Source organism: Dendrobates tinctorius, unplaced genomic scaffold (genome assembly GCF_039654945.1).
Source record: "Dendrobates tinctorius isolate UK_male_01 unplaced genomic scaffold, ASM3965494v1 ptg000257l, whole genome shotgun sequence".
NCBI lineage: Eukaryota > Metazoa > Chordata > Amphibia > Anura > Dendrobatidae > Dendrobates > Dendrobates tinctorius.
Window position 1 is genome coordinate 5,552,652 of NW_027361924.1, and position 23,498 is coordinate 5,576,149.

The 23,498-nt window shown below is 39.1% G+C and overlaps 1 protein-coding gene across 1 annotated transcript in view; it reads left to right on the forward strand.

Moving 5' to 3' along the window:
- Window positions 1-23,498, forward strand: part of RGS11 (regulator of G protein signaling 11) — a 104,367-nt gene that overhangs the window by 5,643 nt on the left and 75,226 nt on the right. Inside the window, exons 2-3 of the mRNA XM_073558537.1 lie at window positions 2,468-2,644; window positions 21,941-22,037. Of these exons, the coding sequence (XP_073414638.1) occupies window positions 2,468-2,644; window positions 21,941-22,037 (274 nt within the window). The remainder of the gene's footprint in view (window positions 1-2,467; window positions 2,645-21,940; window positions 22,038-23,498) is intronic.

The following is a 23,498-nucleotide window of genomic DNA, read 5'->3' on the forward strand; positions in this document are numbered from 1 at the left end:
GCGGTGGGTCGGACATGACCTACCGCAGGACAGGCGAGGCGGTGGGTCGGACACGACGTACCGCAGGACAGGCGAGGCGGTGGGTCGGACACGACGTACCGCAGGATAGGCGAGGCGGTGGGTCGGACACGACGTACCACAGGACAGACGAGGCGGTGGGTCGGACACGACGTACCGCAGGACAGGCGAGGCGGTGGGTCGGACACGACGTACCGCAGGACAGGCGAGGCGGTGGGTCGGACACGACGTACCGCAGGATAGGCGGGGTGACGTAGCGCAGGACAGGTGAGGCCCCAGGAGTACCGACTGGACGATGACCTCGGACAGGTGAAGCGCTTGTTTTTTTTGGGGGGGGGTCTGGCATGTGGGAGCCTCAGCTATCATGAGAAAGAAGGGGGTCTCAATCTTCTAAGTTTTCCCTGGCCAGATAACAGCAGCTGAGCTTCATTCTCCCAGTCAGTTGGGGGTCTGAGGTCGGACCCCCCACCAGACATAAAGGGAAGACATATCCCACCAATATATTTATTTTTAAGTAGGAAGAGCCCTTTAAACTATTAAAGGGTTAATCCCTTTCTTGCTCTGTGAGCTGTACTCTGAGTGAAGGATGTCAGACGCCTCCTAATAATCCATGTAGTAGGACGTGAGGGTTCATTACAGCCGCTACAACATAGGAAGCCATCTTCATCTATGCAACACTTTGCAAAAAGCCCCACACCGGCATCAAAAGGACGATGCAGGGTTCTGTCTATCCACCTGCCATAGGGAGACTTGTAGGCAAGGCAATGCCTCCTGGGAAAAAGGGTATGCAAATTAGCTCTCCTACAGGCAGAAGAAAGCTGGTTCTCTACTGCCACCTAGTGGATAGAGCTGCTTAAGGCAATAGCTCTCCTACAGGCAGAAGAAAGCTGGCTCTCTGCTGCCACCTAATGGAGAAAGCTGCTTAAGGCAATAGCCCTCCTACAGGCAGAAGAAAGCTGGCTCTCTGCTGCCACCTAGTGGAGAGAGCTGCTTAAAGCAATAGCCCTCCTACAGGCAGAAGAAAGCTGGCTCTCTGCTGCCACCTAGTGGAGAGAGCTGCTTAAGGCAATAGCTCTCCTACAGGCAGAAGAAAGCTGGCTCTCTGCTGCCACCCAGTGGAGAAACCTGCTTAAGGCAATAGCCCACCTACAGGCAGAAGAAAGCTGGCTCTCTGCTGCCACCTAGTGGAGAAACCTGCTTACAATAGCTCTCCTACAGGCAGAAGAAAGCTGGCTCTCTGCTGCCACCTAGTGGAGAAACCTGCTTAAGGCAATAGCTCTCCTACAGGCAGAAGAAAGCTGGCTCTCTGCTGCCACCTAGTGGAGAAACCTGCTTACAATATCTCTCCCACAGGCAGATGAAAGCTGGCTCTCTGCTGCCACCTAGTGGAGAAACCTGCTTACGGCAATAGCTCTCCTACAGGCAGAAGAAAGCTCGCTCTCTGCTGCCACCTAGTGGAGAAACCAGCAGCAATAGCTCTCCTACAGGCAGAAGAAAGCTGGCTCTCTGCTGCCACCTAGTGGAGAAACCTGCTTAAGGCAGTAGCCCTCCTACAGGCAGAAGAAGGCTGGCTCTCTGCTGCCACCTAGTGGAGAAACCTGCTTAAGGCAATAGCTCTCCTACAGGCTGAAGAAAGCAGGCTCTCTGCTGCCACCTAGTGGAGAAACCTGCTTACAATAGCTAGTATATGGGCCCCAGTCTTTGGCATGGTATGCCACGCAGGGTTTGTGCCATTTGGATCAATTTTAAGGGTGACCACTAGATGGCAGAACCATCCCCACCCCTGTGTCTCTCCTAGAATGGTGTTATCTGTCATAACAGGAAATACTTTACCAGAACATGATTATATACAAAGATTTATCCAGAAAACCTAATAACATAAACAGACGTGTCCCCCGGAGAAGTGTCTCAGCACAATGTGTTTTCTTCTCAAGGCAAAAAAAAAAAAGTTACATTTTGAAACTTCCACTTGATACAAAATTAAAATAATGGGAAAAAGATGGGAAAATAAATAACGAAGTATAAATATATATATATATATATCAAACTTTGTAATACCACCAGTGACCAGCAGGTGTCCTTCCTCTCCTGATTGCAGACAGGTACCATCCTTAATGCTGGTGTTATATGAGGGTGGCAGAGCTGTAGAGCCTTGTCCCCCCCCCAGGTAATAATATATGGACATATTGAAATACAACAGTGCATAAAAGGAGCAGCCGGACCCTTGTCTACAGTTGGTGTCTGGTACTGCAGCTTAGCTCAGCCCCATTCACATCAGCTGAGTACCAGATGCAACCTGTAGACATGGGTGGCGCTGTTTTTTTTTGCAATAAAGGATCTACCAACAGGTAACAGTTTCTTTGTAGGTAACAGATTTGTAACAATCTCAGCTCTGCTACATCTGTATCTCATGTATCGTGCATCCCCTGCGCTCCCTCATTTTGTCCAGCAGGTGGCAGCAGACAGCAGAGGAGCCCAGGTCCCCATCTCCTGCTCACACAGCTGCCTGGGCTCAGGAGGGGACACACACAGATCTGCTCCTCTCCTCCTCATCATCATCATCATGACCATCAATAACCTGCAGCACGGGAAGAACTACAAAGTCCAGATGTCATGTCTGACCAAGGTAAGCCCCGCTGCCATCCTACAGGCAGGTTTAACTCCTTGGATTCCAGCAGCGGAGAGCTGACAGATGTGGAGCCTGGAGCGAGGGGCGATGCTGCTCCAGATGTCACCGCCAGGGTCCGTAGCGCACTCCTCATGGACGACTCTCCTACACCGTCCGTGGGTAGCGCAGACTATAGATGTAGCAGGGCCGAATGTGTCATTTTGCACTTTGCTGGACTCACTTGTATATCAGAATATAATAGTCATATTACCTGCAGTCCCATGTAAATTCACATATAATAGCAGTCCTATGTAAACGCACCCATCATACGCAATACATAAAGCAGTAGTTTTATTTGTGGTCCTACAGATTATGTGATCCAATAATCTGTAGCACTACCAGCAGTCCTATGTAAAAATACAGATAGTGCATTATAACTTAATATGGCAGGTTTACTTGCAGTCCTATGCAAAGCACAGATCATACACATATGGTAAAGCCAGTGATAGTGCGACAAAATCATATCACATTAAATCATATTCTCATTACCCGCAGTCCTATGTAAATCCAAAGGTAATGCATTATAACATACCACAGGGTGTTTACGTGCAGTCCCATGTAAAGCCTCAGATCATACTGACAAGATGCAAGATTGGGTTTATTTTCAGTCCCATGTAATGCTTGAGATAGTGTAACAAAATAATCTATAACATTTCTTGCAGTCCTACATAAAACCACATGCAATGCATTAAAATGTCATACCGTAACTTTACTTGCAGCCCTATGTAAAGCCATAGCTCACACGCTTAAGATAAGGCAGTAGTCCTATGTAAAATCTGAGATAATGTAATAAAATAATATGTAGCAATTTCAGCAGTCCTATGTAAAATTACAGACAATGCATTATAATTTAACACAGTAAGGTTACTTGCAGTCCTATGTAAAGCCACAGATATCACACATAAGATACGGCAGTAGGTTTACTTGCAGTCCTATGTAAATATGTGAAAAAATAATGTCCCATTACCTGCAGTTCTATGTAAATTACATACAATGCATTAAAACTTAATATAGTAGGTTTACTCGCAGTCCTATGTAAGTAAAGTCAGAGATTGTACACATGAGGTAAAGTCTGTGATAATGCGATGAACTCACCTGTGTCATTTACTGCAGTCTCATGTAAAAGCATAGATATTGCATTTTAATGTACTACAAATTGTTTACTTGCAGTCCCTGCAGTCCCATGTAAAGCCACCAATTGCATGTACATGATGAGACAGTAGGTTTACTCTCAGCCCTATGTAATGCTTATATAAAGCTTGAAATAGTGTGATAAAATCATCTATAGCATTGCCTGCAGTCCTATGTAAAACCACAGATAATGCATTATAATGTAAAACAGTAGGTATACTTGCAGTCATATGTAAAGGAGTAGATTATATACTTAAGATAAGGCAGTAAGTTTATTTTCAGTCCTATGCAAACCCTCAGATAGACAGATAATGCAGCAGTCCTATGTACGATAACGCTTCATGATATGGCAATGTAGTAAGATAACATGCAGTCCTATGTAAATATCTCAGATAACACATTGTAAGTAGTTTATTTGTGATGGATTAGTTGCAGTCCAGTGTTTATCTTGTCTCTTCATGATCAGAAGTGCAGTCCTATGTAAATGCAGAGATGACAGTGTGATATGACAGCGTCGGCTCTGCTACATTGGCGTGTGTCCCTTGTTCTTGCTCTCGCCGAGGCCGCGCTCCCCCCAGGATAATGAGCGCTCGGCTGCAGTTACATCAGGACATGGAGCAAATTCCCAGATAAAGCGAGTTATATATAGATGAGATGGAATCTGCCGGGATGTAACTGAGCGCGGGGCGACCATCACTCCCATCATCACCCGCATCCCTGCCACCAGTGTAATACCCATCACCCCCAGTGTCACCCATATTATCACTGCCACCATTAACCACCCTGTCTCCTCCATCACTCCCAACATCACCCCCGTAATCACCCCAACATCACCACCCCATAATAACTTCCACCCCTAACTTCACCACCCCCATAATAACTATCACCACCCCCGTAATAACTATCACTCCTGACATCACCACCCCCATAATAACTATCAGCCCTAACATCCCCACCATAAATTCCACCATCCATCATCAATTAGCTCATCCTCACCCGCCATCACACTCACCATCTCTTACCATATCCGTACAGCCACCCCCATCATCCCCCCTCACATCACTCGGACTACCACCATCTCCTCTACTAAAACCCCCAACATGTCCCTTGCCATCTCCTCCGCCTCCCTAGTTATTGCTATTGGTCCTTGTCCTCATTAGTAATAAAAGTGCTGGTTACTGTATATGGGGGGACAGGAAGTGGTTCTGCTGGGAGTTGTAGTTCGGTGAATACTTTCTCACAGAGGCTGTGTTGTCCCTAAAGTAAAATCTCAGGTTCTGGGGTCTTCTCCGGTCCCACTGCGTCCTAGATATATATCCACAGTCACTAATACGGAGACGTGTGATGCACAGCACTGTGCAGACGTCCCCGGCCGCTGCGGGAAGGAGGAGTGAGACACTGAAGGGTTAATAGGACAGTATATGAGTGATGGAGAAAAATATACTAAGTGAGAGAACAAAAGGGAAATGTAACCCCATCAGTATCTGGTGACTGCCCATCACCTCCATCATCAGTATCTGGTGACTGCCCATCACCTCCATCATCAGTATCTGGTGACCGCCCGTCGCCTCCATCATCAGTATCTGGTGATCGCCCATCACCTCCATCATCAGTATCTGGTGACCTCCCATCACCTCCATCATCAGTATCTGGTGACTGCCCATCACCTCCATCATCAGTATCTGGTGACTGCCCATCACCTCCATCATCAGTATCTGGTGACTGCCCATCACCTCCATCATCAGTATCTGGTGACCGCCCGTCGCCTCCATCATCAGTATCTGGTGACCGTCTGTCACCTCCATCATCAGTATCTGGTGACCGCTCGTTGCCTCCATCATCAGTATCTGGTGACCGCCTGTCGCCTCCATCATCAGTATCTGGTGACTGCCCATCACCTCCATCATCAGTATCTGGTGACCGCCCATCACCTCCATCATCAGTATCTGGTGACTGCCCATCACCTCCATCATCAGTATCTGGTGACTGCCCATCACCTCCATCATCAGTATCTGGTGACCGCCCATCACCTCCATCATCAGTATCTGGTGACTTCCCATCACCTCCATCATCAGTATCTGGTGACTTCCCATCGCCTCCATCATCAGTATCTGGTGACCGCCCGTCACCTCCATCATCAGTATCTGGTGACTTCCCATCACCTCCATCATCAGTATCTGGTGACTTCCCATCGCCTCCATCATCAGTATCTGGTGACCGTCTGTCACCTCCATCATCAGTATCTGGTGACCGTCCGTCACCTCCATCATCAGTATCTGGTGACCGCCCGTCACCTCCATCATCAGTATCTGGTGACCGTCTGTCACCTCCATCATCAGTATCTGGTGACCGCCTGTTGCCTCCATCATCAGTATCTGGTGACCGCCCGCCGCCTCCATCATCAGTATCTGGTGACCGCCCTTCACCTCCATCATCAGTATCTGGTGACCGTCTGTCACCTCCATCATCAGTATCTGGTGACCGCCTGTTGCCTCCATCATCAGTATCTGGTGACCGCCCGCCACCTCCATCATCAGTATCTGGTGACCGCCTGTCAGCTCCATCATCAGTATCTGGTGACCGCCCTTCACCTCCATCATCAGTATCTGGTGACCGTCTGTCACCTCCATCATCAGTATCTGGTGACCGCCCGTGGCCTCCATCATCAGTATCTGGTGACCACCTGTTGCCTCCATCATCAGTATCTGGTGACCGCCCTTCACCTCCATCATCAGTATCTGGTGACCGCTGTCACCTCCATCATCAGTATCTGGTGACCGTCTGTCACCTCCATCATCAGTATCTGGTGACCGCCTGTTGCCTCCATCATCAGTATCTGGTGACCGCCCGTCGCCTCCATCATCAGTACATGGTGACCGCCTGTCGCCTCCATCATCAGTATCTGGTGACCGCCCGTCGCCTCCATCATCAGTATCCGGTGACCGCCCTTCACCTCCATCATCAGTACATGGTGACCGACCGTCGCCTCCATCATCAGTATCTGGTGACCGCCCTTCACCTCCATCATCAGTACATGGTGACCGACCGTCGCCTCCATCATCAGTATCCGGTGACCGCCCTTCACCTCCATCATCAGTACATGGTGACCGACCGTCGCCTCCATCATCAGTATCCGGTGACCGCCCTTCACCTCCATCATCAGTACATGGTGACTGCCCGTCGCCTCCATCATCAGTATCTGGTGACTGCCCGTCGCCTCCATCATCAGTATCTGGTGACCGCCCGTCGCCTCCATCACTTGTACACAGGTGGTACCAAACATCTTGTATCACTGACCCCAGATCTTCTGTGTATGAGGCTTGTGCGGGTCCGTCATGTGATCCCTACAGATGGGATCATCACCCCCAGGACTCCTCGTTCTCATTGACATTGGCCGGATGCTGGGGGTTGTTGTCCGGCTGCAGGATACATTTGGAGACCCCGCACCTTTATCCCATCAGAGGCAACGTCTTCCCCTCTCGGCGGCCAAACTTTGTGCCTCCTTGAGCCTCGCAGAGTTGGAGGCCCACAGTGGTGGCCATGATGGTGGTCGGTGGCTGCGCAGATCCTCACTCGGCCATCTGTGCTCAGACTCCACTCAGCAAGAAACCAAACAAACTCCGACAAGACGCGAAGAATCTGCTAATCAGAGCGGGAGGAGAACGCATCTGATTACATCCGAATATTCACTTCATACTGATGAACAGCCGCCAGGTGTGCGCGGGGCGTATCACACATCACAGGCCGAGATACACGAGAAGACAATCACTTCCCACTGATTGTCTCTGATATTTCCCTTCTGAGCTGAAAGAAGAAATGACATTGTACCGCTATAACACGACTGGATGAGCTGACACTGAAGAGGCCACTTGGCGGTAATGCATTTGGCGGATAGAAAATACTCAGAAATCCAGAGATAATCTCTTTCTAGATGAAATTCTACCGCCAGAGACAGAACTGATGGCGCAATTATACAAATGTCACAGTATAAACCCCCATAACCATAGTAATACAGTGTACCACTATATTATACAGCACTGCAATAAGTGATACTTATATTCTTATACATAGCGGCAGTATTATAGTGGTTATATTCTTGTACATAGGGGCAGTATTATAGTAGTTATATTCTTGTATATAGGGGGCAGTATTATAGTAGTTATATTCTTGTATATAGGGGGCAGTATTATAGTAGTTATATTCTTGTATATAGGGTGCAGTATTATAGTGGTTATATTCTTGTACATAGCAGTATTATAGTGGTTATATTCTTGTACATAGGGGCAGTACTATAGTAGTTATATTCTTGTACATGGGGGCAGTATTATAGTAGTTATATTCTTGTACATAGGAGCAGTATTATAGTGGTTATATTCTTGTACATAGGGGCAGTACTATAGTAGTTATATTCTTGTACATAGGAGCAGTATTATAGTAGTTATATTCTTGTACATAGGGGGCAGTATTATAGTAGTTATATTCTTGTACATAGCAGTATTATAGTGGTTATATTCTTGTACATAGGGGGCAGTATTATAGTAGTTATATTCTTGTACATAGCAGTATTATAGTGGTTATATTCTTGTACATAGGAGCAGTATTATAGTGGTTATATTCTTGTACATAGGGGCAGTACTATAGTAGTTATATTCTTGTACATAGGGGGCAGTATTATAGTAGTTATATTCTTGTACAAAGGGGGCAGTATTATAGTAGTTATATTCTTGTACATAGGAGCAGTATTATAGTAGTTATATTCTTGTACATAGGGGCAGTACTATAGTAGTTATATTCTTGTACATAGGGGGCAGTATTATAGTAGTTATATTCTTGTACATAGGGGCAGTATTATAGTAGTTATATTCTTGTAGATAGGAGCAGTATTATAGTAGTTATATTCTTGTACATAGGGGCAGTACTATAGTAGTTATATTCTTGTACATAGGGGGCAGTATTATAGTAGTTATATTCTTGTACATAGGGGCAGTATTATAGTAGTTATATTCTTGTAGATAGGAGCAGTATTATAGTAGTTATATTCTTGTACATAGGGGGCAGTATTATAGTAGTTATATTCTTGTACATAGGGGCAGTATTATAGTAGTTATATTCTTGTACATAGGGGGCAGTATTATAGTAGTTATATTCTTGTACATAGGGGGCAGTATTATAGTAGTTATATTCTTGTACATAGGGGGCAGTATTATAGTAGTTATATTCTTGTACATAGGGGCAGTATTATAGTAGTTATATTCTTGTACATAGGGGGCAGTATTATAGTAGTTATATTCTTGTACATAGGGGCAGTATTATAGTAGTTATATTCTTGTACATAGGGGCAGTATTATAGTAGTTATATTCTTGTACATAGGGGCAGTATTATAGTAGTTATATTCTTGTACATAGGGGCAGTATTATAGTAGTTATATTCTTGTACATAGAGGGCAGTATTATAGTAGTTATATTCTTGTACATAGGGGCAGTATTATAGTAGTTATATTCTTGTACATAGGGGGCAGTATTATAGTAGTTATATTCTTGTACATAGGAGTAGTATTATAGTATATTCTTGTACATAGGGGGCAGTATTATAGTAGTTATATTCTTGTACATAGGAGCAGTGTTATAGTAGTTACAGTCATGGCCAAAAGTATTGACACCCCTGCAATTCTGTCAGATAATACTCAGTTTCTTCCTGAAAATGATTGCAAACACAAATTCTTTGTTATTATTATCTTCGTTTAATTTGTCTTAAATGAAAAAACACAAAAAGAATTCTCCTAAAGCCAAATTGGATATAATTCCACAACAAACATAAAAAAGAGGGTGGACAAAAGTATTGGCACTGTTCGAAAAATCATGTGATGCTTCTCTAATTTGTGTAATTAGCAGCACCTGTAACTTACCTGTGGCACCTAACAGGTGTTGGCAATAACTAAATCACACTTGCAGCCAGTTGACATGGATTAAAGTTGACTCAACCTCTGTCCTGTGTCCTTGTGTGCACCACATTGAGCATGGAGAAAAGAAAGAAGACCAAAGAACTGTCTGAGGACTTGAGAAACCAAATTGTGAGGAAGCATGAGCAATCTCAAGGCTACAAGTCCATCTCCAAAGACCGGAATGTTCCTGTGTCTATCGTGCGCAGTGTCATCAAGAAGTGTAAAGCCCATGGCACTGTGGCTAACCTCCCTAGATGTGGACGGAAAAGAAAATTGACAAGAGATTTCAACGGAAGATTGTGCGGATGTTGGATAAAGAACCTCGACTAACATCCAAACAAGTTCAAGCTGCCCTGCAGTCCGAGGGTACAACAGTGTCAACCCGTACTATCCGTCGGTGTCTGAATGAAAAGGGACTGTATGGTAGGAGACCCAGGAAGACCCCACTTCTTACCCCGAGACATAAAAAAGCCAGGCTGGAGTTTGCCAAAACTTACCTGAAAAAGCCTAAAACGTTTTGGAAGAATGTTCTCTGGTCAGATGAGACAAAAGTAGAGCTTTTTGGGCAAAGGCATCAACATAGAGTTTACAGGAGAAAAAAAGAGGCATTCAAAGAAAAGAACACGGTCCCTACAGTCAAACATGGCGGAGGTTCCCTGATGTTTTGGGGTTGCTTTGCTGCCTCTGGCACTGGACTGCTTGACCGTGTGCATGGCATTATGAAGTCTGAAGACTACCAACAAATTTTGCTGCATAATGTAGGGCCCAGTGTGAGAAAGCTGGGTCTCCCTCAGAGGTCATGGGTCTTCCAGCAGGACAATGACCCAAAACACACTTCAAAAAGCACTAGAAAATGGTTTGAGAGAAAGCACTGGAGACTTCTAAGGTGGCCAGCAATGAGTCCCGACCTGAATCCCATAGAACACCTGTGGAGAGATCTAAAAATGGCAGTTTGGAGAAGGCACCCTTCAAATATCAGGGACCTGGAGTAGTTTGCCAAAGAAGAATGGTCTAAAATTCCAGCAGAGCATTGAAAGAAACTCACTGATGGTTACCGGAAGCGGTTGGTCGCAGTTATTTTGGCTAAAGGTTGTGCAACCAAGTATTAGGCTGAGGGTGCCAATACTTTTGTCTAGCCCATTTTGGGAGTTTTGTGTGAAATGATCAATGTTTTGCTTTTTGCTTCATTCTCTTTTGTATTTTTTCATTTAAGACAAATTAAATGAAGATAATAATACCAAAGAATTTGTGTTTACAATCATTTTCAGGAAGAAACTATTATCTGACAGAATTGCAGGGGTGTCAATACTTTTGGCCATGACTGTATATTCTTGAACATAGGGAGCAGTATTTAGTAGTTATATTCTTGTACATAGGGAGCAGTATTATAGTAGTTATATTCTTGTACATAGGGAGCAGTATTATAGTAGTTATATTCTTGTACTTAGGGAGCAGTATTATAGTAGTTATATTCTTGTACATAGGGGCAGTATTATAGTAGTTATATTCTTGTACATAGGGAGCAGTATTATAGTAGTTATATTCCTGTACATAAGAGCAGTATTATAGTAGTTATATTCTTGTACATAGGGGCAGTATTATAGTAGTTATATTCTTGTACATAGGGGGCAATATTATAGTAGTTATATTCTTGTATATAGGGGCAGTATTATAGTAGTTATATTCTTGTACACAGAAGCAGTATTATAGTAGTTATATTCTTGTACATAGGGAGCAGTATTATAGTAGTTATATTCTTATACATAGCGGCAGTATTATAGTAGTTATATTCTTGTACATAAGAGCAGTGTTATAGTAGTTATATTCTTGAACATAGGGAGCAGTATCATAGTAGTTATATTCTTGTACATAGGAAGCAGTATTATAGTAGTTATATTCTTGTACATAGGAGCAGCATTATAGTAGTTATATTCTTGTACATAGGGGCAGTATTATAGTAGTTATATTCTTGTACATAGGGAGCAGTATTATAGTAGTTATTTTCCTGTACATAAGAGCAGTATTATAGTAGTTATATTCTTGTACATAGGGGCAGTATTATAGTAGTTATATTCTTGTACATAGGGGCAGTATTATAGTAGTTATATTCTTGTACATAGGGGGCAGTATTAAAGTAGTTATATTCTTGTACATAGGGGCAGTATTATAGTAGTTATATTCTTGTACATAGGAGCAGCATTATAGTAGTTATATTCTTGTACATAGGAGCAGCATTATAGTAGTTATATTCTTGTACATAGGGGCAGTATTATAGTAGTTATATTCTTGTACATAGGGAGCAGTATTATAGTAGTTATTTTCCTGTACATAAGAGCAGTATTATAGTAGTTATATTCTTGTACATAGGGGCAGTATTATAGTAGTTATATTCTTGTACATAGGGGCAGTATTATAGTAGTTATATTCTTGTACATAGGGGGCAGTATTAAAGTAGTTATATTCTTGTACATAGGAGCAGTATTATAGTAGTTATATTCTTGTATATAGGGGCAGTATTATAGTAGTTATATTCTTGTACACAGAAGCAGTATTATAGTAGTTATATTCTTGTACATAGGGAGCAGTATTATAGTAGTTATATTCTTATACATAGCGGCAGTATTATAGTAGTTATATTCTTGTACATAAGAGCAGTGTTATAGTAGTTATATTCTTGAACATAGGGAGCAGTATCATAGTAGTTATATTCTTGTACATAGGAAGCAGTATTATAGTAGTTATATTCTTGTACATAGGAGCAGCATTATAGTAGTTATATTCTTGTACATAGGGGCAGTATTATAGTAGTTATATTCTTGTACATAGGGAGCAGTATTATAGTAGTTATTTTCCTGTACATAAGAGCAGTATTATAGTAGTTATATTCTTGTACATAGGGGCAGTATTATAGTAGTTATATTCTTGTACATAGGGGCAGTATTATAGTAGTTATATTCTTGTACATAGGGGGCAGTATTAAAGTAGTTATATTCTTGTACATAGGGGCAGTATTATAGTAGTTATATTCTTGTACATAGGGAGCAGTATTATAGTAGTTATTTTCCTGTACATAAGAGCAGTATTATAGTAGTTATATTCTTGTACATAGGGGCAGTATTATAGTAGTTATATTCTTGTACATAGGGGCAGTATTATAGTAGTTATATTCTTGTACATAGGGGGCAGTATTATTGTAGTTATATTCTAGTACATAGGAGCAGTATTATAGTAGTTATATTCTTGTATATAGGAGCAGTATTATAGTAGTTATATTCTTGTATATAAGGGCAGTATTATAGTAGTTATATTCTTGTATATAAGGGCAGTATTATAGTAGTTATATTCTTGTACATAGGAGCAGTATTATAGTAGTCATATTCTTGTACATAGCAGCAGTATTATAGTAGTTATATTCTTGTACATAGGAGCAGTATTATAGTAGTTATATTCCTGTACATGGGGGGCAGTATTATAGTAGTTATATTCTTGTACATAGGGGGCAGTATTAAAGTTGTTATATTCTTGTACATAGGGGCAGTATTATAGTAGTTATATTCTTGTACATAGGGAGCAGTATTATAGTAGTTATTTTCCTGTACATAAGAGCAGTATTATAGTAGTTATATTCTTGTACATAGGGGCAGTATTATAGTAGTTATATTCTTGTACATAGGGGCAGTATTATAGTAGTTATATTCTTGTACATAGGGGGCAGTATTATTGTAGTTATATTCTAGTACATAGGAGCAGTATTATAGTAGTTATATTCTTATACATAGTGGCAGTATTATAGTAGCTATATTCTTATACATAGTGGCAGTATTATAGTAGCTATATTCTTGTATATAGGAGCAGTATTATAGTAGTTATATTCTTGTATATAAGGGCAGTATTATAGTAGTTATATTCTTGTATATAAGGGCAGTATTATAGTAGTTATATTCTTGTACATAGGAGCAGTATTATAGTAGTTATATTCTTGTACATAGCAGCAGTATTATAGTAGTTATATTCTTGTACATAGGAGCAGTATTATAGTAGTTATATTCCTGTACATGGGGGGCAGTATTATAGTAGTTATATTCTTGTACATAGGGGGCAGTATTAAAGTAGTTATATTCTTGTACATAGGGGCAGTATTATAGTAGTTATATTCTTGTACATAGGGAGCAGTATTATAGTAGTTACTGCTCTTATGTACAGGAAAATATTATAGTAGTTATATTCTTGTACATAGGGGCAGTATTATAGTAGTTATATTCTTGTACATAGGGAGCAGTATTATAGTAGTTATATTCTTGTACATAGGGGGCAGTATTATTGTAGTTATATTCTAGTACATAGGAGCAGTATTATAGTAGTTATATTCTTATACATAGTGGCAGTATTATAGTAGCTATATTCTTGTATATAGGAGCAGTATTATAGTAGTTATATTCTTGTATATAAGGGCAGTATTATAGTAGTTATATTCTTGTATATAAGGGCAGTATTATAGTAGTTATATTCTTGTACATAGGAGCAGTATTATAGTAGTTATATTCTTGTACATAGCAGCAGTATTATAGTAGTTATATTCTTGTACATAGGAGCAGTATTATAGTAGTTATATTCCTGTACATGGGGGGCAGTATTATAGTAGTTATATTCTTGTACATAAGAGCAGTATTATAGTAGTTATATTCTTGTACATAGGGAGCAGTATTATAGTAGTTATATTCTTGTACAGTACATAGGAGCAGTATTATAGTAGTTATATTCTTGTACATAGGGGGCAGTATTATAGTAGTTATATTCTTGTACATAGGGGGGATTATTATAGTAGTTATATTCTTGTATATAGGAGCAGTATTATAGTAGTTATATTCTTGTACATAAGAGCAGTATTATAGTAGTTATATTCTTGTATATAGGGGCAGTATTATAGTAGTTATATTCCTGTACATAGGAGCAGTATTATAGTAGTTATATTCTTGTATATAGGGGGCAGTATTATAATAGTTACAGTGGGGCAAAAAAGTATTTAGTCAGTCAGCAATAGTGCAAGTTCCACCACTTAAAAAGATGAGAGGCGTCTGTAATTTACATCATAGGTAGACCTCAACTATGGGAGACAAACTGAGAAAAAAAAATCCAGAAAATCACATTGTCTGTTTTGTTTTCATTTTATTTGCATATTATGGTGGAAAATAAGTATTTGGTCAGAAACAAAATTTCATCTAAATACTTTGTGATATGTCCTTTGTTGGCAATGACGGAGGTCAAACGTTTTCTGTAAGTCTTCTCAAGGTTGCCACACACTGTTGTTGGTATGTTGGCCCATTCCTCCATGCAGATCTCCTCTAGAGCAGTGATGTTTTTGGCTTTTCGCTTGGCAACACGGACTTTCAACTCCCTCCAAAGGTTTTCTATAGGGTTGAGATCTGGAGACTGGCTAGGCCACTCCAGGACCTTGAAATGCTTCTTACGAAGCCACTCCTTCGTTGCCCTGGCAGTGTGCTTTGGATCATTGTCATGTTGAAAGACCCAGCCATGTTTCATCTTCAATGCCCTTGCTGATGGAAGGAGGTTTTCACTCAAAATCTCAGGATACATGGCCCCATTCATTCTTTCATGTACCCGGATCAGTCGTCCTGGCCCCTTTGCAGAGAAACAGCCCCAAAGCATGATGTTTCCACCACCATGCTTTACAGTAGGTATGGTGTTTGATGGATGCAACTCAGTATTCTTTTTCCTCCAAACACGACAAGTTGTGTTTCTACCAAACAGTTCCAGTTTGGTTTCATCAGACCATAGGACATTCTCCCAAAACTCCTCTGGATCATCCAAATGCTCTCTAGCAAACTTCAGACGGGCCCGGACATGTACAGGCTTAAGCAGTGGGACACGTCTGGCACTACAGGATCTGAGTCCATGGTGGCGTAGTGTGTTATTTATGGTAGGCCTTGTTACATTGGTCCCAGCTCTCTGCAGTTCATTCACTAGGTCCCCCCGCATGGTTCTGGGATTTTTGCTCACCGTTCTTGTGATCATTCTGACCCCACGGGGTGGGATTTTGCGTGGAGCACCAGATCGAGGGAGATTATCAGTGGTCTTGTATGTCTTCCATTTTCTAATTATTGCTCCCACAGTTGATTTCTTCACTCCAAGCTGGTTGGCTATTGCAGATTCAGTCTTCCCAGCCTGGTGCAGGGCTACAATTTTGTTTCTGGTGTCCTTTGACAGCTCTTTGGTCTTCACCATAGTGGAGTTTGGAGTCAGACTGTTTGAGGGTGTGCACAGGTGTCTTTTTATACTGATAACAAGTTTAAACAGGTGCCATTACTACAGGTAATGAGTGGAGGAAAGAGGAGACTCTTAAAGAAGAAGTTACAGGTCTGTGAGAGCCAGAAATCTTGATTGCTTGTTTCTGACCAAATACTTATTTTCCACCATAATATGCAAATAAAATGAAAAAAAAACAGACAATGTGATTTTCTGGATTTTTTTTTCTCAGTTTGTCTCCCATAGTTGAGGTCTACCTATGATGTAAATTACAGACGCCTCTCATCTTTTTAAGTGGTGGAACTTGCACTATTGCTGACTGACTAAATACTTTTTTGCCCCACTGTATATTCTTGTACATAGGGGCAGTATTATAGTAGCTATATTCTTGTACATAGGGGGCAGTATTATAGTAGTTATATTCTTGTACATAAGGGCAGTATTATAGTAGTTATATTCTTGTACATAGGGGCAGTATTATAGTAGTTATATTCTTGTACATAGGGGGCAGTATTATAGTAGTTATATTCTTGTACGTAGGGGCAGTATTATAGTAGTTATATTCTTGTACGTAGGGGCAGTATTATAGTAGTTATATTCTTGTACCTAGGGGCAGTATTATAGTAGTTATATTCTTGTACATAGGGGCAGTATTATAGTAGTTATATTCTTGTACGCAGGGGCAGTATTATAGTAGTTATATTCTTGTACATAGGAGCAGTATTATAGTAGTTATATTCTTGTACATAGGAGCAGTATTATAGTAGTTATATTCTTTTACATAGGGGGCAGTATTATAGTAGTTATATTCTTGTACCTAGGAGCAGTATTATAGTAGTTATATTCTTGTACGTAGGGGCAGTATTATAGTAGTTATATTCTTGTACGTAGGGGCAGTATTATAGTAGTTATATTCTTGTACATAGGAGCAGTATTATAGTAGTTATATTCTTTTACATAGGGGGCAGTATCATAGTAGTTATATTCTTGTACATAGGAGCAGTATTATAGTAGTTATATTCTTGTACATAGGAGCAGTATTATAGTAGTTATGTTCTTGTACATAGGAGCAGTATTATAGTAGTTATATTCTTGTTCATAGGAGCAGTATTATAGTAGTTATATTCTTTTACATAGGGGGCAGTATTATAGTAGTTATATTCTTGTACCTAGGAGCAGTATTATAGTAGTTATATTCTTGTACGTAGGAGCAGTATTATAGTAGTTATATTCTTGTACATAGGAGCAGTATTATAGTAGTTATATTCTTGTACATAGGAGCAGTATTATAGTAGTTATATTCTTTTACATAGGGGGCAGTATTATAGTAGTTATATTCTTGTACCTAGGAGCAGTATTATAGTAGTTATATTCTTGTACGTAGGAGCAGTATTATAGTAGTTATATTCTTGTACATAGGAGCAGTAGTATAGTAGTTATATTCTTGTACATAGGAGCAGTAGTATAGTAGTTATATTCTTGTACATAGGGGGCAGTATTGTAGTAGTTATATTCTTGTACATAGGAGCAGTATTATAGTAGTTATATTCTTGTACGTAGGAGCAGTATTATAGTAGTTATATTCTTGTACATAGGGGCAGTATTATAGTAGTTATATTCTTGTACATAGGAGCAGTATTATAGTAGTCATATTCTTGTACATAGGAGCAGTATTATAGTAGTTATATTCTTGTACATAGGGGCAGTATTATAGTAGTTATATTCTTGTACATAGGAGCAGTATTATAGTAGTTATATTCTTGTTCATAGAGGCAGTATTATAGTAGTTATATTCTTGTAGATAGGAGCAGTATTATAGTAGTTATATTCTTGTACATAGGGGCAGGATTATAGTAGTTATATTCTTGTACATAGGGGCAATATTATAGTAGTTATATTCTTGTACATAGGGGGCAGTATTATAGTAGTTATATTCTTGTACATAGGAGCAGTATTATAGTGGTTATATTCTTGTACATAGGAGCAGTATTATAGTAGCTATATTCTTGTTCATAGAGGCAGTATTATAGTAGTTATATTCTTGTAGATAGGAGCAGTATTATAGTAGTTATATTCTTGTACATAGGGGCAGGATTATAGTAGTTATATTCTTGTACATAGGGGCAATATTATAGTAGTTATATTCTTGTACATAGGGGGCAGTATTATAGTAGTTATATTCTTGTACATAGGAGCAGTATTATAGTAGTTATATTCTTGTACATAGGAGCAGTATTATAGTAGCTATATTCTTGTACATAGAGGCAGTATTATAGTAGTTATATTCTTGTAGATAGGAGCAGTATTATAGTAGTTATATTCTTGTACATAGGGGCAGGATTATAGTAGTTATATTCTTGTACATAGGGGCAGTATTATAGTAGTTATATTCTTGTACATAGGAGCAGTATTATAGTAGTTATATTCTTGTACATAGGGGGCAGTATTATAGTAGTTATATTCTTGTACATAGGAGCAGTATTATAGTAGTTATATTCTTGTACATAGGAGCAGTATTATAGTAGCTATATTCTTGTACATAGAGGCAGTATTATAGTAGTTATATTCTTGTACATAGTGGCAGTATTATAGTAGTTATATTCTTGTACATAGGAGCAGTATTATAGTAGTTATATTCTTGTACATAGGGGCAGTATTATAGTAGTTATATTCTTGTACATAGGAGCAGTATTATAGTAGTTATATTCTTGTACATAGGGGCAGTATTATAGTAGTTATATTCTTGTACATAGGGGCAGTATTATAGTAGTTATATTCTTGTGCATAGGAGCAGTATTACAGTAGTTATATTCTTGTACATAGGAGCAGTATTATAGTAGTTATATTCTTGTACATAGGGGCAGTATTATAGTAGTTATATTCTTGTACATAGGGGCAGTATTATAGTAGTTATATTCTTGTACATAGGAGCAGTATTATAGTAGTTATATTCTTGTACATAGGAGCAGAATTATAGTAGTTATATTCTTGTACATAGGAGCAGTATTATAGTAGTTATATTCTTGTACATAGGAGCAGTATTATAGTAGTTATATTCTTGTACATAGGGGCAGTATTATAGTAGTTATATTCTTGTACATAGGGGCAGTATTATAGTAGTTATATTCTTGTACATAGGGGCAGTATTATAGTAGTTATATTCTTGTATATAGGAGCAGTATTATAGTAGTTACTGTATATTCTTGTATATAGGGGCAGTATTATAGTAGTTATATTCTTGTACATAGGGGCAGTATTATAGTAGTTATATTCTTGTACGTAGGGGCAGTATTATAGTAGTTATATTCTTGTACATAGGAGCAGTATTATAGTAGTTATATTCTTTTACATAGGGGGCAGTATCATAGTAGTTATATTCTTGTACATAGGGGCAGTATTATAGTAGTTATATTCTTGTACGCAGGGGCAGTATTATAGTAGTTATATTCTTGTACATAGGAGCAGTATTATAGTAGTTATATTCTTGTACATAGGAGCAGTATTATAGTAGTTATATTCTTTTACATAGGGGGCAGTATTATAGTAGTTATATTCTTGTACCTAGGAGCAGTATTATAGTAGTTATATTCTTGTACGTAGGGGCAGTATTATAGTAGTTATATTCTTGTACGTAGGGGCAGTATTATAGTAGTTATATTCTTGTACATAGGAGCAGTATTATAGTAGTTATATTCTTTTACATAGGGGGCAGTATCATAGTAGTTATATTCTTGTACATAGGAGCAGTATTATAGTAGTTATATTCTTGTACATAGGAGCAGTATTATAGTAGTTATGTTCTTGTACATAGGAGCAGTATTATAGTAGTTATATTCTTGTTCATAGGAGCAGTATTATAGTAGTTATATTCTTTTACATAGGGGGCAGTATTATAGTAGTTATATTCTTGTACCTAGGAGCAGTATTATAGTAGTTATATTCTTGTACGTAGGAGCAGTATTATAGTAGTTATATTCTTGTACATAGGAGCAGTAGTATAGTAGTTATATTCTTGTACATAGGAGCAGTAGTATAGTAGTTATATTCTTGTACATAGGGGGCAGTATTGTAGTAGTTATATTCTTGTACATAGGAGCAGTATTATAGTAGTTATATTCTTGTACGTAGGAGCAGTATTATAGTAGTTATATTCTTGTACATAGGGGCAGTATTATAGTAGTTATATTCTTGTACATAGGAGCAGTATTATAGTAGTCATATTCTTGTACATAGGAGCAGTATTATAGTAGTTATATTCTTGTACATAGGGGCAGTATTATAGTAGTTATATTCTTGTACATAGGAGCAGTATTATAGTAGTTATATTCTTGTTCATAGAGGCAGTATTATAGTAGTTATATTCTTGTAGATAGGAGCAGTATTATAGTAGTTATATTCTTGTACATAGGGGCAGGATTATAGTAGTTATATTCTTGTACATAGGGGCAATATTATAGTAGTTATATTCTTGTACATAGGGGGCAGTATTATAGTAGTTATATTCTTGTACATAGGAGCAGTATTATAGTAGTTATATTCTTGTACATAGGAGCAGTATTATAGTAGCTATATTCTTGTTCATAGAGGCAGTATTATAGTAGTTATATTCTTGTAGATAGGAGCAGTATTATAGTAGTTATATTCTTGTACATAGGGGCAGGATTATAGTAGTTATATTCTTGTACATAGGGGCAATATTATAGTAGTTATATTCTTGTACATAGGGGGCAGTATTATAGTAGTTATATTCTTGTACATAGGAGCAGTATTATAGTAGTTATATTCTTGTACATAGGAGCAGTATTATAGTAGCTATATTCTTGTACATAGAGGCAGTATTATAGTAGTTATATTCTTGTAGATAGGAGCAGTATTATAGTAGTTATATTCTTGTACATAGGGGCAGGATTATAGTAGTTATATTCTTGTACATAGGGGCAGTATTATAGTAGTTATATTCTTGTACATAGGAGCAGTATTATAGTAGTTATATTCTTGTACATAGGGGGCAGTATTATAGTAGTTATATTCTTGTACATAGGAGCAGTATTATAGTAGTTATATTCTTGTACATAGGAGCAGTATTATAGTAGCTATATTCTTGTACATAGAGGCAGTATTATAGTAGTTATATTCTTGTACATAGTGGCAGTATTATAGTAGTTATATTCTTGTACATAGGAGCAGTATTATAGTAGTTATATTCTTGTACATAGGGGCAGTATTATAGTAGTTATATTCTTGTACATAGGGGCAGTATTATAGTAGTTATATTCTTGTACATAGGGGCAGTATTATAGTAGTTATATTCTTGTACATAGGAGCAGTATTATAGTAGTTATATTCTTGTACATAGGAGCAGAATTATAGTAGTTATATTCTTGTACATAGGGGCAGTATTACAGTAGTTATATTCTTGTACATAGGAGCAGTATTATAGTAGTTATATTCTTGTACATAGGAGCAGTATTATAGTAGTTATATTCTTGTACATAGGGGCAGTATTATAGTAGTTATATTCTTGTACATAGGGGCAGTATTATAGTAGTTATATTCTTGTACATAGGGGCAGTATTATAGTAGTTATATTCTTGTACATAGGAGCAGTATTATAGTAGTTATATTCTTGTACATAGGGGCAGTATTATAGTAGTTATATTCTTGTACATAGGAGCAGTATTATAGTAGTTATATTCTTGTACATAGGGGCAGTATTATAGTAGTTATATTCTTGTACATAGGGGGCAGTATTATAGTAGTTATATTCTTGTACATAGGGGCAGTATTATAGTAGTTATATTCTTGTACATAGGATAAACCCCATCTCAGAGTAAAGATTTTTGCTTCATCTATAGAAATGACAATGTTCTATTTTAACATCATCTCCTTTAATTCCGTTCCTTCTGTCTGACATTAGATGGAGCGCCTGATTGTGGCGATGCAAGACCCAGATATCGGCATTAAGATGAGAAACCAACGCTTGCTGATCACTGTCATCCCGCATGCCATGACGGGTAAGTCTTGATTTTCAATTATTCAGTTTAATTTTGCTTTTTTTTTCTTCAGACTTTCATTATTTTAACCAATACAGCTCTTACTGCTCAGTAATATCAAGGACCAGGGGGCATTGATTGTGGGTGGAATAAAGGTGATTTTGACAGCTAGACAGGAAAGGGTTCTTTACAGTTAGAGCAGTCAGAATGTGGAATGTCGACCACAAGAGGTAGTAATGGCCGACACTATAACAGCTATTATACAAGGGCTGTACCCTCAGCACACATAACATTATGGGTGATAGTTAATTTATTGACAAAATGATTTATTGGCGGAGAAATGTTTAACTTGATGGACCGAGGTGTTTTTTTCAACCTATGTAACTATGTAAAAAATTATCTCTTAAAGGACTAAAGTTAAAGATGACACATTTACTTTGTATTTTACGCAAATATATACGGTATGTTGTCATTTTTTTTTTCATTTTAAAAATTAGAAAAAAGAAAATGGGCCAATGCAAAAGTTTTTGCACCCTTGGAGATTTGTGTGCTCAGATAACTTTGACCAAGGTTTCACACCTTAATTAGCCTGTTAGGGTTATGGCTTGTTCACTGTCATCATTAGGAAAGGCCAGGTGATGCAAATTTCTGACTGTTATAAAAACCCAGACTCCTCTAACCTTGTGCCAAAAAACAGCAACCATGGGTTCTTCTAAGAAGCTGCCTAGCACTCTGAAAATGATAATGGTGGAGGCCCACAAAGCAGGAGAAGGCTGTAAGAAGATAGCAAAGCGTTTTTAAGTTGCCGTTTCCTCAGTTCAAAATGTAATTAAGAAATGACAGTTAACAGGAACAGTGGAGGTCAATATAAGGTCTGGAAGACCAAGCAAAATTTCAGTGAGAGCTGCCCGTAGGATTGCTAGAAAGTCAAATCAGAATTCTCGCTTGACTGCAAAAAAACATCAGAAAGATTTAGCAGACTCTGGAGTTGTGGTGCATTGGTCTACTGTTCAGACATCTGCATTAATATGGTCTTAAAGGGAGTCTGTCACCTACTTTTTGGCATATAAAATGCGGCCACCGCCTTCAGGGGCTTATGTACAGCATTCTGTAATGCTGTAGATAAGCCCCCGATGTAACCTGAAAGATAAGAAAAACGAGTTATATTATACTCACCGGAGAGGGTGGTCCGGTCCGGGTTCGATGGATGTCGCGGTCCGGCGTCTCCCATCTTCTAGCGATGACGTCAGCGTCGGACTGGAACACCTTGGGCCCACCAGAGAAAATCATTCTTGGGGCCCACTATGTAGCTGCATAGAGTTAAATACCAGACCACCAATTATGCGGTAAAACACGCTAATATCCGGGTATAATATAAGGTTGTACATGTCTTAATTATGTAGCAGGAGTTGGGGTAGCCCCCTCATAGAATATAAAGCAGCCCCCTCACATAGTATAATGCAGCCATCTCATAGAATATAA